The sequence below is a fragment of the Ascidia mentula genome, chromosome 9 (assembly GCF_947561715.1).
Source record: "Ascidia mentula chromosome 9, kaAscMent1.1, whole genome shotgun sequence".
NCBI classification, from domain to species: domain Eukaryota; kingdom Metazoa; phylum Chordata; class Ascidiacea; order Phlebobranchia; family Ascidiidae; genus Ascidia; species Ascidia mentula.
The window spans coordinates 5,806,540-5,822,804 of record NC_138574.1 but is presented as its reverse complement, the minus strand read 5'-3'; the positions used below and the strand labels follow the sequence as shown (position 1 = coordinate 5,822,804).

The following is a 16,265-nucleotide window of genomic DNA, read 5'->3' as shown; positions in this document are numbered from 1 at the left end:
ACAAAAACAATCCCAATTCAAGGTTAAAATCAATATAACAAATTTGCAGTCTTTGAAGCAAAAGTGGTCTTAGTTTGAGAAAATCTAAATTTTAGAGCCTGCAATAATTCAACATAAATGTTAAGTTGTTACTGCTTCAGGTAAGTTAAAGTTTACTGCAACAGTTTTGATAGTGTGCCAAAACAATAGGAAAAGTTACTACAGACTAGAAAAGGTTCGAAAATCGTTTTTTTAACGTTGGATTTCTTTTCTAACCATCACGGTTTTCTCTACTTTTGATAACAAGCGTCAATATTTTTGGGAAGAAACAGATAATGAAGTGATGAAAAAAGATGAAGAGAGCAATGTGAAACCTTTATGCTGTTGTCTCACTACATGTATCTTCCTCATGTTTTGTACATTATTTACCGCAAAGTACTATGTGACAAGAAATTCAAAAATTTCCAATGCACATTACAACAATCTGTTTCCTTCCAAACTTCGTACTTTTACATTGCCTACATTTGATAACCAAACATTTCGAAGTCAAGCTTGAAAACATCGAATAATTTGTTCAATTGTTCCTTGCGTATATTTTCAAAACTTGGATCTGTGTAGATGTTTGTCTTGCTTTTGCCGGTTTTAGAATAACCCCTGGGCATTCCGAGATCGATTGGAGCACCAAGGAGTATTAGAAGGTACCTATGGATAAAGTAAAATGGGTATAATTAATCGATCAAGACTTTGTATCACCAATTGTCAGGTGTGTTGTGGTTCGGTTGAACACTCTAACGTGCTAATTTTGACTTCAATCGCCCCACAAAGTCAATGTGACTGCAACAAATCACAATTTTGATCTATTGCATCAGCGAAGTGCTGTTTTTATACAAAAAATATGTATGGTGGAAGCCGGATCCGTAACCAAAGATTGTTTTTTGATAAAAACAACAAAAAGTGTGTAACTGAAAGAGCGAACATAACACAAATATTTTACAAGAAAACATCAGCGGTTGCTTATTAAAAGCCCCCTTATATCAGTGGTTCTTTCATGTGCTCTCTCGGGTAAAAACCACTGCTTTATAGTCCGAAGGACCCCTAGGGGTTCCAAAAACGCAATGTTAGAAACCAGCACTGGTCTAAACTACGAATGTGCCAAATGGACAAACATTCTGGTTTATGCGAACCCGAATATATTCGTGTGTAAGTATGACCTCCTCATTAGTTGGTCGTTCATATCACGCGCGCAAGTATGTTTGCTTGACCAACGGTTATTTTGCTGTCACACGACAAAATAATTACAGACATTTGATTTCTGCAGACAGTTGAAGTTTGATGTTACAGAAACACTGGTCGCTACCGCAAGTACTTGGAAAAACAGCTATACTTTATTTGATATGACGTAATAGTGTCTTCAGCTTGATCAAATATAATGTTAAACAACACAGGACTTAAGTTCTTTTGTTTTCAAATACACTTAAATGTTTTAGTTACGCAAACCAGTGCCACGAATAGACTTACTTTAGTGTGCCCATAAATATGATATGATGATAGAAGACCGAGATTTCGCTACAAGTGAAAGGATATTTTGTCATATGTTGTACGTTCGTGGTGGTTAACCAATTGCGAAAACGTCTACACCACTTCTCGTGGCGTTAGTAGCGGTGTACTGCGGTTATTGATCATGGGAAAAACTTAGCCGCTATATCGTATAAGGTTCATATAAGGTTGGCACAGCCCTAGTCTAAATCCTTTATCAAACGCTTACTTTAAGTCTTCCTCGATAGTTTCTATCTTGGCTATGACGTCAAAATCATTTTGACAGGGATGGCAAATCACCCGCACACTGTTCCAATGGTTATCCTCTCCGTTAATATTTGTATTGTTCGCATCGTAAACATAATCAATGAATTCAGTGAATGTTGGAATCTCTCCAGTAGCTGAAAATATAACAGAAGGTTCATAGTTATATTTTAATTTCTCAAAGTATCGCTTTTAAAGCATCTCCTACAAAAGTTTCTCATTTTAGACCATACGGTAAAATGCCGATTATATATTTGCTTTTTAAAATATATGAGAATAAGTATAAAGAGACTGGCCTATATTGCAATTAACACTGTCATGTCTAAAAGAAGACGTTTCGGCAAAAACTTATGCCATCATCAGTTTGACTGACGCGATTGGTGTAGCTCCATCATTATGAGGAGCTGACCTGACCGACGTCACAGATAAGGCTCGCGCGGGTGGTGACGTCATTTTGCTATCGGCCACACACCACTAAGAGGCGGAAATGCGCCGACGCTATGGCCTTCCAAAAATGCATAAAGCCTGCATTCCCCTTCGACCAATCTTGAACCCAATCGGCAGTTTTAACTACAAATGCGCAAAGTGGTCATCTGCGAATCTCGCGCGTCTACGGGAAGTCCCAAACACCGTGAAGGACACCTTCGAATTCATTGATAGAATTAAAACGCTGCCAGTGAATTCCACCTGGGCCACACTAGATGTGTCGAGTCTTTTTACTAATATTCCAGTGGACTTTACCATCAACCTCATCCTGTCCCTGGTCAGCAAAGACAGCATAAGTGGAATACAAGACCTCAACAAATCCAGGCTAAAGAAACTGCTCCAATGGGCAGCGAAGAGCACCAGCTTCCAGTTCAATGGAAACATTTACACTCAAGTAGATGGGGTCTCCCATTGCCCCACTACTGGCAGACATCCCGATGAACCACATCATAGACGAGGCACTTAAGGCCACATCCACACACTATCGCCCCCTAGTTCTGTGTGGTTACGTGGACGACCTGTTTGTTGCGGTACGCAATGAACGTTCCGTGGACGCTTTCTATTCGAACATTAATAACATTCATCGTAACATCAAGTTCACAAAAAACGTTGAATGTAAGCAACGGATTTCGTTTCTCGACGTCCTCGTCGAACGAGCGGGAGATTCGATTACCACAACTAATTACATGAAGCCATATAGCAAATGGTTCATCTTTGTGCCACGGCACTACAAGGTCAACCTTGTGCGCTCACTCCTTCACCGTGCCTACAGGATCAGCAGCACGTACAAAATCATGCACGAAGAATTCGAGTACATAAAAAAACCTGCTAATGAAAATGGGTATCCACTCATAAGTTCATAGCGAACTGTGTACGTTCGGTGCTACGCAAACAATATCAGGTGGACACCATAAAACCCACACAAGAAAGCACCAAGTTCTGTGTGATGAGGTTACCATACCTAGGCCCTATTAATCACCGAATTCGTATAGGGAACTATCACGGTTTGTCGACCGCTGCACCAACAAGAAAACTGTCTTGCGTTTCGTGCATGAACCATGCAAACTTGCGCAGCAGTTCCCATTAAAAGATCGCCAGAAGACCCTGTACCTCTCGACCGTGGTGTACAAGCTTTCCTGTTCATGTGGACAAACCTACATCGGACAAACATCTCGAAACTTGTACACGCGGATCGCTGAGCACAAACGATCCCCAAAATCGGAGGTGTGCAAACACCTACTTGACCACCCGACTCACAAGGTTAACTTTAGTGAGCCACAAATCCTTGCGCTGGCGAGAGACAGGTACCGTCTCCCGCTGATGGAGTCGCTGTCCATACAACAGCAACAACCACAACTCAATGTGGCGGCACTTCTGCACCACTATTTTTATTTAATGTGTAATGTGTTTGTTGCGTTTTATGCCGTTTATTGTGTATTTTGCGTTTTGCGTCGCTTACTGCGCATTTTCCGCCTCTTATAGTGGTGTGTGGCCGATAGCAAAATGACGTCACCACCCGCGCGAGCCTTTTCTGTGACGTTGGTCTGGCCAGCTCCTTATAATGATGGAGCCGCACAAATCGCATCATTGAAACTGATGATGGCATAAGTTTTTGCCGAATTGTCTTCTTTTAAAACATGACAGTGTTAATAGCAATATAGACCAGTCTCTTTATACTCAGAATTTTGAGAAAACCCGTGAGTTGTGTTCCATATAAGAATGATTTTGAAAAACGTACAAATTTTTTGAAAAACAAATGTAAATTTTTTATGTGGCACTGCAGTAAAACTTTTGCACAGGATTTTCCCCGCAAATGATTATATTACGATATAGTTTGTAAGTTGTGTGATAGTGCAATTTTTGCCTGAAACCATTGCTAAACAGATTAAAAAAATAATCGTTCTTACCATTTCTTCGATCTTCTGAGCCATATTTTTCACGTATAAGTCTGGCCCTCTTTTCAAATTGAGGTACCTTGGCATTCCATTGCTTGGTAAGTTTGTTTTTGTAAGCTGACAATGCACGTTCAAATGGATGTCTTACTACAATGAAACGAGTGTAGTTTTGCTTTTCCACAAATTCTGGGAAGCCATTACTTCTGATTGTAAAGTTTTGTGCAACAGTTTGATGAAGGAGGTTTGTTTGACCAACCACATTTTTCTGTCAATAGAGTTTTGCTAATGTAAATTTTACAAATTATCTCAGAGGTTTCTTCGTCTTTTTTACATATCTCTCATAATAAATTTTCAAACAGTCTGATAGAAAAATAAAACAACTTTTTCCAAGTTGTTTGAAAGCAAGATTGTTTGCATGTAAACGGGAAAATTCGTATTCGAAACAAAACATTGCGTATAAATAGACCTCACTGGAAATATGTTTTCTGTTTTGTTTCCAAATCCATTTAGACCCAACATAACCCGCTTCATGTTTGAGCAACCGGTCTTGGCAACTGGACAGTAAACAAGTTTGTATTTTTCTGAAGTTATTAGCTCCACCTTGTGTTTTTCAGCAGATGACCCGAGACCTGTATCACAAACAAATTTGTTGTGTCGCATAGTTATGAATGTTATTCCGTTGTACACACTGTTTCGACATGTAAGGTCTCATCAGTGCAGCTGTTGCCTGTGGTACACCACGCTAGCTTTAACACTAGGTGGGACACAGATTTCCACTTTGTGGTACCTTTCGGTCAACGTCGATCCGTTGGATGCCAATACAACAGACACGAACCACCGTGAAGCGAACTATGGCCAAACGAACTGGTTTATAACCGATGGTGCTACCGGCTCGGGTAAACCTTATTCAATTTTGTGCAAAAAAGGGCATAATAATTGAGAGCTGCAGACAGGGTGTACACACTGTTTCGCATAGTTATATCGGTAGCAGTTCGTTTGGTGATAGTGCGCTCCATGGTGGTTCGTCTCTGTTGTTTGGTACCTGGTATAGGGTACCCAACGGATCGACGTTGACCGAAAGGTACCACAAAGTGAAAACCTGTGTGTCAGCTAGTGTTAAAGCTAGCGCAGTGTGCCGCAGGCAACAGCAAAACTGATGAGACCTTACAGGTCGAAACAGTTTCTACGCCCTGTCTGCAGCTCCCAATTATTATGGCTTTTATTGCACATTTATTCAGTTGTATTATCGCCTCAACTAATTAACCACCTTTTCCCAAAAAGAAACGATAATCACAAACTACTTACCACATGTGGGCATCGGTAAAGAGCAACTTCCCCCTATTGGGTGGATGCCTATTTTTGTTTTAAAACTGGCACCACTTACCCATCTTCTTGCAGGTTTTCTGCAAAGTTTCTCGTCTTTGTTTCATTCTTTTTTCTATTTTCTTCACAAATGCGTTATCAATTTCTCGAGCAGTTGAAAAATATCCATTCTCCTTTTTAAGAGGCAGCCGATTTTTTCGTTTCTCAGAGTAAATTTTTTTGAGACTATTGATTTCATAGAACAGCAATGCCACAACAAAGGCAAAGCTTATTTTGATCACGTTCTTTTTTTTCATTTTACACATCTTGTCAATTGAAAATGCAATCCTGCAAAATATTTGCTTTTTGTTATTGCAGCATTTGAAAATATTCTTAATATGCATTAGTCCATATTCAGAACGGCAATGGATCACTAAGTTCACAACTGCGCAAACCAACAAGATTATTTTTATTAAATAGGAACGCCCACTAGATAAAACGACAATAAAAGTATTAACAAAAGTTTGTGCTACACATAAAACAGACAATTGTATTAGCCGTACCAGTCACAAAAAAGTTTTATTGCGTAAAAAACCTTTTCTGCTGGGGACCGAGCTCAACATTTAGAAAAACTAAATCATAGAGACAAATTGTATTCTTATGTCTGATATTTAACCACTAACAATATTTTATTGTTTAATTTTTGACATAATTAAACCTCCAAAAATGGCACAATACACTTTTATTGTTGATTAGAAAAACACAAGTTAATTTTCACATTATCAGGCAAAAACTCATGTAGATCACAAACATTTAATAAATGATATTAACTCCCTTTCAAAAATCTTGCAAAATGTATTCTGAACCAATAATTTACATCTACTAACTCTTGTGCTGATGATTACAATCGGCATCTCAATTGACAAATGTGCGCAGAATCGGAAATTATACATTGAAGTTGGGCAACGTGCGCTTTGTCGTCGCCCAATATTCATTGTTATCCAAAGTTGCTGACTCTCGATCCACGCTTCGTTGAACGTTAATAACACGCTTCGCATACCAATTGTCAATTGCGTTTCTGTCTCGCGCATAAACGTGTCAACACTGGAATGTCATTTATACAGAAATTCGGGATGAATGTTTGTTAATAGTCATATTTTCATCGCTGTTTTTTAATTCCTGTATATATTTGTAACTTAGGCTTTTCTTCACGACGTTTATTGTTCGTGTTGCAGGTTTGGCAACATGATTTTTACGCATGTTTAATTTGTTAAAGAAGATTTTGACGTCTCTTTGAAATGGGATTCGTATACCACTTGAAAGTGCTAAACAGTATTGATCACATTGACCCTAAAGTTTACATTATGTAAAAAGAGGCATAGAGGCCCCCTCTGTACTCAGTGTTTATGTTGTTTGCGAAGTGCTTTAGCACTAAGCGTTGCAGAAATGCAAACACAATACTTCCAGACGATATATGATGCCACAATAATTTCTGGAAAATACAGATACACCGGGACCCGGCCAGGTAGCAAACCATAAGTATATGTATAACATGGAAAATTCAAGCGATCATTAACTGAAATTTATATTATTGTATCATAATTTTATTCCGCGGTATCAAATCACTTGAGGTTTTTTTGTCATCAACTGCGATTCTCACGATTTTCACATTCCACACAATCTCGTATTTTTGTACTCAGTACAAATACTTGGGAGGGGAGAAAAAGAGATTTCGGCGTCAAAGCAGAAGACCGTTGAAAGCAGCTTTTTATCTTCTGTGGCAGGCGGATTTCACGGAGCGTTGGGCTGCTAATGTAATGTGTCTGTGGCATTACTACAGTAAGGTCACACACACTCGGATGTCATCAGTTATCAACGAAATATCACTCCGACCACCTCGACTCAATGTTTATATTTTTTATGTTCTATACGTATGTTTTAGGTACACGGATTTTACATTTCATTTCGTTTGTCCAAAACGACTGACAATACTTAAGTGGGCCTGTGTTTACCTGCTGGCTGTACTTACCACTGTAAACACACATCGCTTATTATATATCGTGGATGAGACATCTTGCCCCTTTAGTAACTATCTAATATACAGTAGGTTAATGTTTGTCAACGAAAATTGCGCCCATGAAGGCACCAGGTTTTTATGGGTGCTTGTTTTGACAATTTTTATGATATTATCGGTGTCATTAAACTTATGATTTTATTCCCAGCCAAAGTTTGAACCAGCAAGAAAAAAACTCAAAAACTTGAGGTCAGATCTTCAACATACAACACAATTCGTTGCAACAACGTTCTGGTGTCATATGGGCTATTTGTTGTTCATCTTTGACCAAGCAATCTACTAAATATACCAGAAGACTGCGTACATTGCAAAATTTTCTCGGTTGTGAGAGGTAATTGTGCCTGGCGGCCTTAGGGTGCATGTTTCTTTTGCACAAACAAATGTACAGCATGCTGTATACTTTATGTTTTTTATGTTGAGATGAATTTGATTTAATTTTTCAACCTGAGCGTACAATTTTATTTAACATTTGCAAGTTGCAGAAAGCAATACGATGACCAATAACAACTAAAGATATATTTCAGTGACTCAACAGTTGAGAAACACTTCTCCAGACACTTTGCGTAAACGATCATGCGGTAGACGCTTTATTGAGGTTGAATTACTGATTTAAACACTCACAATACGTTCAGGTAGGTCCAACGAAACTTTTAAATTGCATCTGTGGGCTCTTTTGTCATAGGAACCTAGTTGGTTTTCGTACTGTGTATAATTTTGTTTGAGTTTGGCCGCGCTATGTTCACAACTGCACAAACCAACAAGATTATTTTTATGGAATAGAAACGCCCATAAATTAAACGGCATTAAAAGTATTACCAGAAGATTGTGCTACATATCAAGTAGATCACACACCTTTAATTGATGGTAAAAATTCACGTACCTTCCACACAATGCTAAAATCACAAGACACATACAGGTAGCAAACTCTTGTTATTGAAAGGTTAGTATAGATTTTTCCTTGGTGTATTGCTTCAAACTTTATATCTATTTATAAAACCATCCGCATGAGACACACATTCAAGATACATCACTCTTAGTGCCAACAACACCACCTCTCTCATTCTTAGGTTCGTTTACTTATTCGCACACTATCTGCTGCCCACTATACTGTGCTATAAGAAAAACCTTGACTGGAACTGAGCAAAGATCTGCTGTGGGATTGTGCTGAAACACACATTGACCGGCTGTAACTACTAATGTAAGTTATATATAAGCATGTTTCACAGAGTGGTTCATTTATAACGTCATTTGACATATTCGATATTAGATTCATTTTGAATAAATATACTGCGGCTGCGGGATTGTGTGGCTGACAAAAATAATCTGGACTAAATTATCTGTCAACATTCATCCATAAGTAACAGGTAATGAAAAACAATCTTGCTAATAGGCACTGGTCTAATAGCAACAAAATAATAATAATTATCTGCACAAGAGCCATTGAGACATTTTTGCTCGGTAACACCCTTCATCTGCGAAAGTTTCGTTAGCATGTTCTATTTTGTGATTTGACACAAACAACCATGGAACAAACCGTCGAATTACCTGACACCAGGTGGCCCAATATGCCTTTAAAAGGTTTACTTGATGCTGGTTTCCTACCGCAAGGTATATTCCTACGTCATATGGAAAGGATATACATGTCATACATTACACGGGCGTAATACTGTATATTTACACCATAGTTTAAAGAAGTGCTTTTTAACCTGTTGGATCCGCATTAGTTCGGATATGAAAATCTCTTTGTGCGTATGAGTAGCATGGAGCGGATGACAATTGCCCGATAAATTTCTAGTTAACGACTTTTTCATATTTGGTTACCTAAAAAAATTGTCTAGCTTAATAGTGGTATTATATAAAGTAAGGATTCCCAAAGTTTTTACAGCATGAGCGGCATTTCAGAATTTTATTTGCACGTTCCACAATTATTTTGGTACGAGTAAAAGCCGATATTTGTGTGTGTGCGGTGTTGCTTCATGCAACCAAATGCCACATAAACCTTGAGAACTGTGAGAACTGAACTAAATATATTTCAGTCTGCTGGAACGTGCGACCCTCGTCATGTTGTTCAAGCTAATTTAACAATATTCTTTGCAACGTTCCGGTGCTCAAATACTACATGTTGTGGAAACTACGAAAAGCTGTCTTCCTGTGTATTTGACTCAAAAATCTCCACATTAAATACAGTTAAAACGAAGCTCAAAACAGTTGCACACATTACAGATTCCATCATAACTGTTCCCAGTGTTTTAAAGCAACAAATCTGATATTGTTACGACAGCTTCAAGGAACACCAGCAGTGAACAGAACATATGTTCTATATTTCTAGGAGTTTTGTCATAGCACATGTAATGTTCCTGTGAACCTTACGAAGTTTCAGTGATGACTAACCATCTTCATGTGCCCGTATGAGATTTAATTTTCTACTGGGTTGCTAAGCTACACACAATATTTTTTTAAATGTATACATACTAACAGGTGAAGCATATGGTGATTCTTGCAAAATGGGATTTTAATAATCCTTCCTTCAAACTTTCAAGCCGCAGTAGCTACATGACAAATAGCCTATATGTCAAAACTGCATCCTTTCTAGTGTTAACAGCTGCGTGCTGCATTGCAACTCCCAATCGCTTGCCTTTGACAACGATTTTATATTTGCTTCGTGTCAACACTGGAATGTCATTTACACAGAAATTCGGGTACTGTGTCATTGTGCAGGGAAATGAAGAATGTGTTGACATCTTCATTTTAAATTTCCTCGCTCATGTTCAAAGCGATCTATGCAAAAGCATATTCATTGGTAAAGCAATGCACAACAAAACGGCCTGATTCTCAAATGCTCATATTCAAGTATGCTTTACTAGTTTTATTCAAAGTTTTGCTTCATTTAAACTGACAAATAAGACTAATTTTTTTCCGAGTCAGAACGACCAGAGTTAAACGTAATAAAATTTGGTTTGATATAAAAGATAATTCTTTCTTTTGGTTTGGTTTGTTTAGGTTTTTTAATTTTGCATATGGTGGTTCTTGCAGATTAGGTTTTTAATAATCCTTCCTTCAAATACAACTTGGTTTTGAAATTAAGCCAGTAGCTACATGACGAGTAATATCCACAACTTTCGGCAAAAGATTTATATCAAAAATAATTGGTCATATATGTCAAAACTGCACCCTTTCTAGCATTAACAGCTGCGTGCTGCGTTGCATGCCTACCACATTCAGTTTTATTGCATTTTTGCAAATGGCTAATAACGATTTTTCCCTCCTTGCAGAGCCATCATTTTTCATTAAATGTTACTACGCAGACCACCAGCACAAACGCCATTCGTAGACCTAACTGTTAACACCACCAGAAACTTCCAACATCAGCAAAACCAAAATCGTTGGAGCCTAGCATGAAACCACACGCTAACTCTTGTGCTGATGATTACAATCGGCATCTCAATTTACAAATGTGCACAGAATCGGAAATTATACATTGAAGTTGGGCGACGTGCGCGTTGTCGTCGCCCAAAATTCATTGTTATCCAAAGTTGTTGACTCTCGATCCACGTTTCGTTGAACGTTAATAACACGCTTCGCATACCAATTGTCAATTGCGTTTCTGTCTCGCGCATAAACTTAGAATCGCTTGCCTTTGAAAACAATTTTATATTTGCTTCGTGTCAACACTGGAATGTCATTTATACAGAATTTCGGGCTGAATGTTTGTTAATAGTAATATTTTCATCGCCATTTTTTAAATCCTGCATATTTTTGTAACTTAGGCTTTTCTTTACGACGTTTAGGTTTGGCAACATGATTTTTACGCATGTTTAATTTGTTAAAGTATATTTTGATGTCTCTTGGAAACGGGATTCGTATACCACTTAAAAATGCTAAACAGTATTTATCACATTGACCCAAAAGGTTATGTCAATTACTAAAAAGGCCTTGAAGCCCCCTCTGTTCTCAGTGTTTATAATGTTTGCGAAGTGCTTTAGCACTTAGCGTTGCAGAAATGCAAACACAATACTTCCCAGACGATATATGATGCCACTATAAATTCTGGAAAATACAGATACACCGGGACACGGCCAGGTAGCAAACCATAAGTATATGTATAACATGGAAAATTCAAGCGATCTTTAAGTGCGAAATTTAATATTGTATAATAACTTTATTCCGCGGTATCAAATCACTTGAAGGCTTTTTGTCATCAACTGCGGTTCTCACGATTTTCACATTCCACACAATCTCGTATTTTTGTACTCAGTACAAATACTTGGGAGGGGAGAAAAAGAGATTTCTGCGTCAAGGCAGAATACCGTTGAAAGCAGCTTTTTTTATCTTCTGTGGCAGACGGCTTTCAAACTGTATATTGCATTACTAGATACAGTATAAGGCGCACACTCGGATGTCATCAGTCACCAACAAAATATCACTCCCATCACCTCGCCTCAATGTTCATATTTTTGATGTTGTATACAATGTATTGTGTATACCGATTTTACATTTCTGACAATACTTACGTGGGCCTGTGTTTACCTGCTGGCTGTTCTTACCACAGTAAACACACATCGCTCAATTAATTCAATGTCGTGGGTGAGACAACTTGCCCTTTAGTAACTATCTAATGTACAGCAGGTTAATGTTTGTCAAGGGACATTGCGTACGTGGCGGCACTGGGTGTTTATGGGTGTTTGTATTGATAACCTTAATGGTTTTATCGTTGCCCGTGATATTCCATTTATTTTGTGCATTGTTCATTAGCGTATGCACATGATTTGATTTGACTTTGGGAAATAAACAAAATATACAAGACAGAAATCACTTAAACTTTATATCATGTGATTTCTGATTTTATGCCCAGCCAAAGTTTGAACCAGTAACAAAAAACTCAAAAACGTAAAGGTCAGATCTTCATCATACAGCACAATTTGTTACAACAACGTTCTGGTGTCTGATGGGCTATTTGTTGTTCATTTTTGAACAAGCAATCCACCAAATACATCAAAAGACTGCGTACATTGCAAAAAACGACGTTTTTTAGTTTTTGAGATGTAGTTGAGCCTGGCGGCATAAGGGTGCATATTTTTGTTGTACTATAACATGTGTATCGCAAGCTGTATATACTTAACGTTCTGCATGTGAAGTTCAATTTATTTAATTTTTAAACCCGAGCGTGCAATGCTATTTAACATCTGCAAGTTGCAGAAAGCAGAACGATGACAAATAACAACTGCATAAGAAATCATACAAAGTATAGAAAGTGATAAAAACAGCAACAAACCCACATTGAGTTCAAACCTTGATTTCAAGTTACCTGCTCACACAAAAGGTAACTTTTCGGTAGACTTTTTGTAGATTCTCAATTTTTGTGCACCATATCTAGCTATTTGCTTAAAATTGCACAATGAACAAGCTCTTATTCAAGCTTTTATGTCGTAATTCACTGAAATATTATCAAGATAGAATCCAACCCTAACCTATGCTGTATTTATCAGTCAATGATTAATCGAGTCAAAACCCGCATACCTGCAGGTTCTCGCATAAAAAGTTTTATTTTGGGAAATTCAGTTTGTGTTACCTTCATTGCAATTTCAAACTTATTTTTTGGGCCTCTACCTAGCTTTCATTTTAAATAATAAACAAACAATGCTGTTAAAACCAAGCAGAAAGACCTTGGTCGCATGTTCGACTACAAAGCGTCGTAAAGTTTACTATACTCAAGAAAACTAACAACTTAAAATATTTATCAGTGGCACAAGGGTTAAGAAACACGTCCCAACATTTTATGTAAAGGATTATGTTGACACTTTATTGATGTTGAATCACTGATTTAAACACTTACAATGCGTGCAGAAACTTTTAAATCTTTATTTTTATTCACATCATTGTTTTTCCTAAATTAAACTTTCCGCTCCATTGAGCCAGAATGGAGAAAGATTCACATGCGGTTTTACAGCTGTGGGCTCCCAACCTCTGGTCTTGTGCGTTGCATCGCAACTATCAAGCTATGGTCAAGGGTAGGTGATAGGCGTACTGTGTATTATTTTGTTTGATTTTGGCCATGCAGTTTGCAAAAATACATTAGTAATATTAAACCATGTCCGAAGTTTTTACTTATGTAGTTCGGGATTACCCAAATAAATAAGTTATCGTAGCAAACCAACCGACTCAAACATAAATGCGCAAAAACCTGGTGAATGTTATTGCGTACATTGGCCTTGATGCGAAACAACATAACGTCATTATTATTATATTGGCTTCCTGTGTCTGTATTGTCTTACATACAGAGTATCGCTATGAACCACCTCCTGAATATTAACAACCTGTTTGAAAGCAAGCGAAAACACCAGTCGTAAACGATAATATGCCAAAGCGATTTAATGGGCTGAAATGAAGCACAATCAATCGCCATATATTTCAAATCAAACTTGAAACCAGTACAGAGAAAGATATAACATAACCTCGAGTTTTCTCAGTCTTAGGGCACCTTTTCCAAATCCGAAGTAAAGTTCAACAAATCATCAAACTAATGACAACATAAATTACTACTGATGCTGCCAGGCATGTTTTATTGCTGCAATACGGCTCTTCTGGCAATAATTTTATTATATCAACCTTTCAGCCACAATGCAGCAGCCTTTATCAGAATATGATGATGTTGCCCGAAACTTTAATATGATAAATTATTGCCAGAAGAGCCGTACGTATTGCAGCAATGATGACAACATGATAATCTAACACTTTTTATTTGTTTTTGTGACAACACTATCTGTGTTGTTAAGAACAATGGTCATAACTCTGCTATAAAACACAATATAACAATACATACAAAATAAATAACAAAATAAAATATATTGTTTTCGCATGTGTAAATTAAGCTAAAGATGTTATTAATTGAATTGCATACATTACTGTTTTGGGAATCTTTTCTATGGTTCAGATTTATCATAACCAAACATTTCAAAGTCCCACTTGTAAACTTGGTACAACTTATTTAAAGTCCAAAGCGATCTATGCAAAATCATGTTCATTGGTAAAGCAATGCACAACAAAACGAATTGACTCTCAAATGCTCATATTCAAGTATGCTTTACTAGTTTTATGCAAAGTTTTGCTTCATTTCAACTAACAAATAAGACTATTTTTTTCTGATTCAGAACGACCAGAGTTAAACGTGATAAAATTTGTGTTGGTTTCATATAAAAGTTAATACTCGAAAATTCTTTCTTTATTTTGGTTTGTTTAGGTTTTTTGTTTTTGCACATGCTGGTTCTTGCAGATTAGGATTTTAATAATCCTTCCTTCAAATACAACTTGGTTTCGAAATTAAGCCAGTAGCCACATGACGAGTAATATCCACAACTTTCGGCAGAAGATTTATATCAAAAATAATTGGTCGTACATTTCAAAACTACACCCTTTCCAGCATTAACAGCTGCGTGCTGCGTTGCATGTCTACCATATTTAGTTTTATTGCATTTTTGCAAACGGCTGATAACATTTATGCCTCCTTGCAAATGTTACTACGCAGACCACCAGCACAAACGCCATTCGTAGACCTAACTCTTAACACCACTAGACACTTCCAACATCAGCAAAACCAAAATCGTTGGAGCCTAGTATGAAACCACACGCCCCAGGCAACCATTTTTTGACCACATCGTCACAAAATTTTGTTGAGTGCGTCACCGCTTCTCAAGCGTTTGGAATCGTTATTGACGGCATTTGGATAATGTGATGTAATATAGTTATGTGACTAATGAGCGCATATAATTTTGCATTAACCAACCTGGGAGATCTAACTATTATAAAGGCCGATCGTATTGACGCCTTCATGCCGCAGAACGCACAAAATCATAATCCGGGTCGTACTTTATTTCTGAACTTTTCGACAACAGATGATGCGTTTTTGTACCGAGTGTTTAGGAGTTTTAGGCCTATGTCGTGCCTGGGTGCTCGAGTCAAGTTCGGGCTTATGGTTGAATAAATCTTTTCCGGACATGGTTTGGGCTTCACAAAACTTTTGGGTTGGAGCCTACATGTTGGGCTTGATTTCAACTCACTCTGTAGAGCGGTTTGTTTTAAAATTTCAGCCAAAGAAAACTGATTGCTATAATTTCTCCAGAATTAATTTCTTGAAAAGAAATATATGAAACACTCCTGCGTTACTGAAATTTCCTTTGTGATATTGGAGCAGACAGTACGGGTTAGCTCTTATTGATGGTAATGTTCTTTACCCAAAATATTCTGTGTATTCTGTTGTTTAACCTGACTGTTAGTATCAGTAATTGACGTTCTGGAGTAATTAAAAAACACAACCATTTAATGCGTTAGGCCACATTGTGCGGATAAAACTTTCGTGCCGCAAACAAAAGGGCGGACAGTCTGTAAAAAGGTTGAAAAGCACTGCGTTAACCCTTTCCAGGTGGCACGCGATAACGTTTGGCGAAAATTTTGAGTGGGGGCAATTTACCTTTAAAATTCCACACTGGTAAAACGGATGAGAATATAAGTTTTTGTGACCGAAAAAAATATATATATATATTTAGTGCTTAATTCGGGATTACCCAAATAAATAAGTTATCGTAGCAAACCAACTGAGACAAAAATAAATGCGCAAAAACCTGGTGGATGTTGTTGCGTACATTGGCCTTGATGCGAAACAAAATAACGTCATTATTATTATATTGGCTTCCTGTGTCTGTATTGTCTTACATACAGAGTATCGCTATTAACCA

General features: G+C 37.5%; 1 protein-coding gene across 1 annotated transcript; it reads right to left on the bottom strand.

Moving 5' to 3' along the window:
* Positions 1-36: 36 nt before the first annotated feature.
* Positions 37-14,461, bottom strand: LOC145914275 (carbohydrate sulfotransferase 11-like). The gene is made up of 6 exons (XM_083002080.1): positions 14,435-14,461; positions 5,545-5,810; positions 4,632-4,789; positions 4,173-4,425; positions 1,745-1,916; positions 37-681 (listed from the first exon to the last, which is right to left on the bottom strand). Coding segments are annotated over exons 1-6 (1,035 nt in total). The 5' UTR covers positions 14,437-14,461; the 3' UTR covers positions 37-497.
* Between the last annotated feature and the right edge of the window lie 1,804 nt (positions 14,462-16,265).

Coding starts and splice junctions, on each gene's coding strand:
- LOC145914275 (XM_083002080.1), bottom strand. Junction 4,790..5,544: donor GAAAACCTGCAAGAAGATGG/GTAAGTGGTGCC, acceptor TTTGTGATACAG/GTCTCGGGTCATCTGCTGAA. Junction 1,917..4,172: donor CTCAGAAGATCGAAGAAATG/GTAAGAACGATT, acceptor TTATATTTTCAG/CTACTGGAGAGATTCCAACA.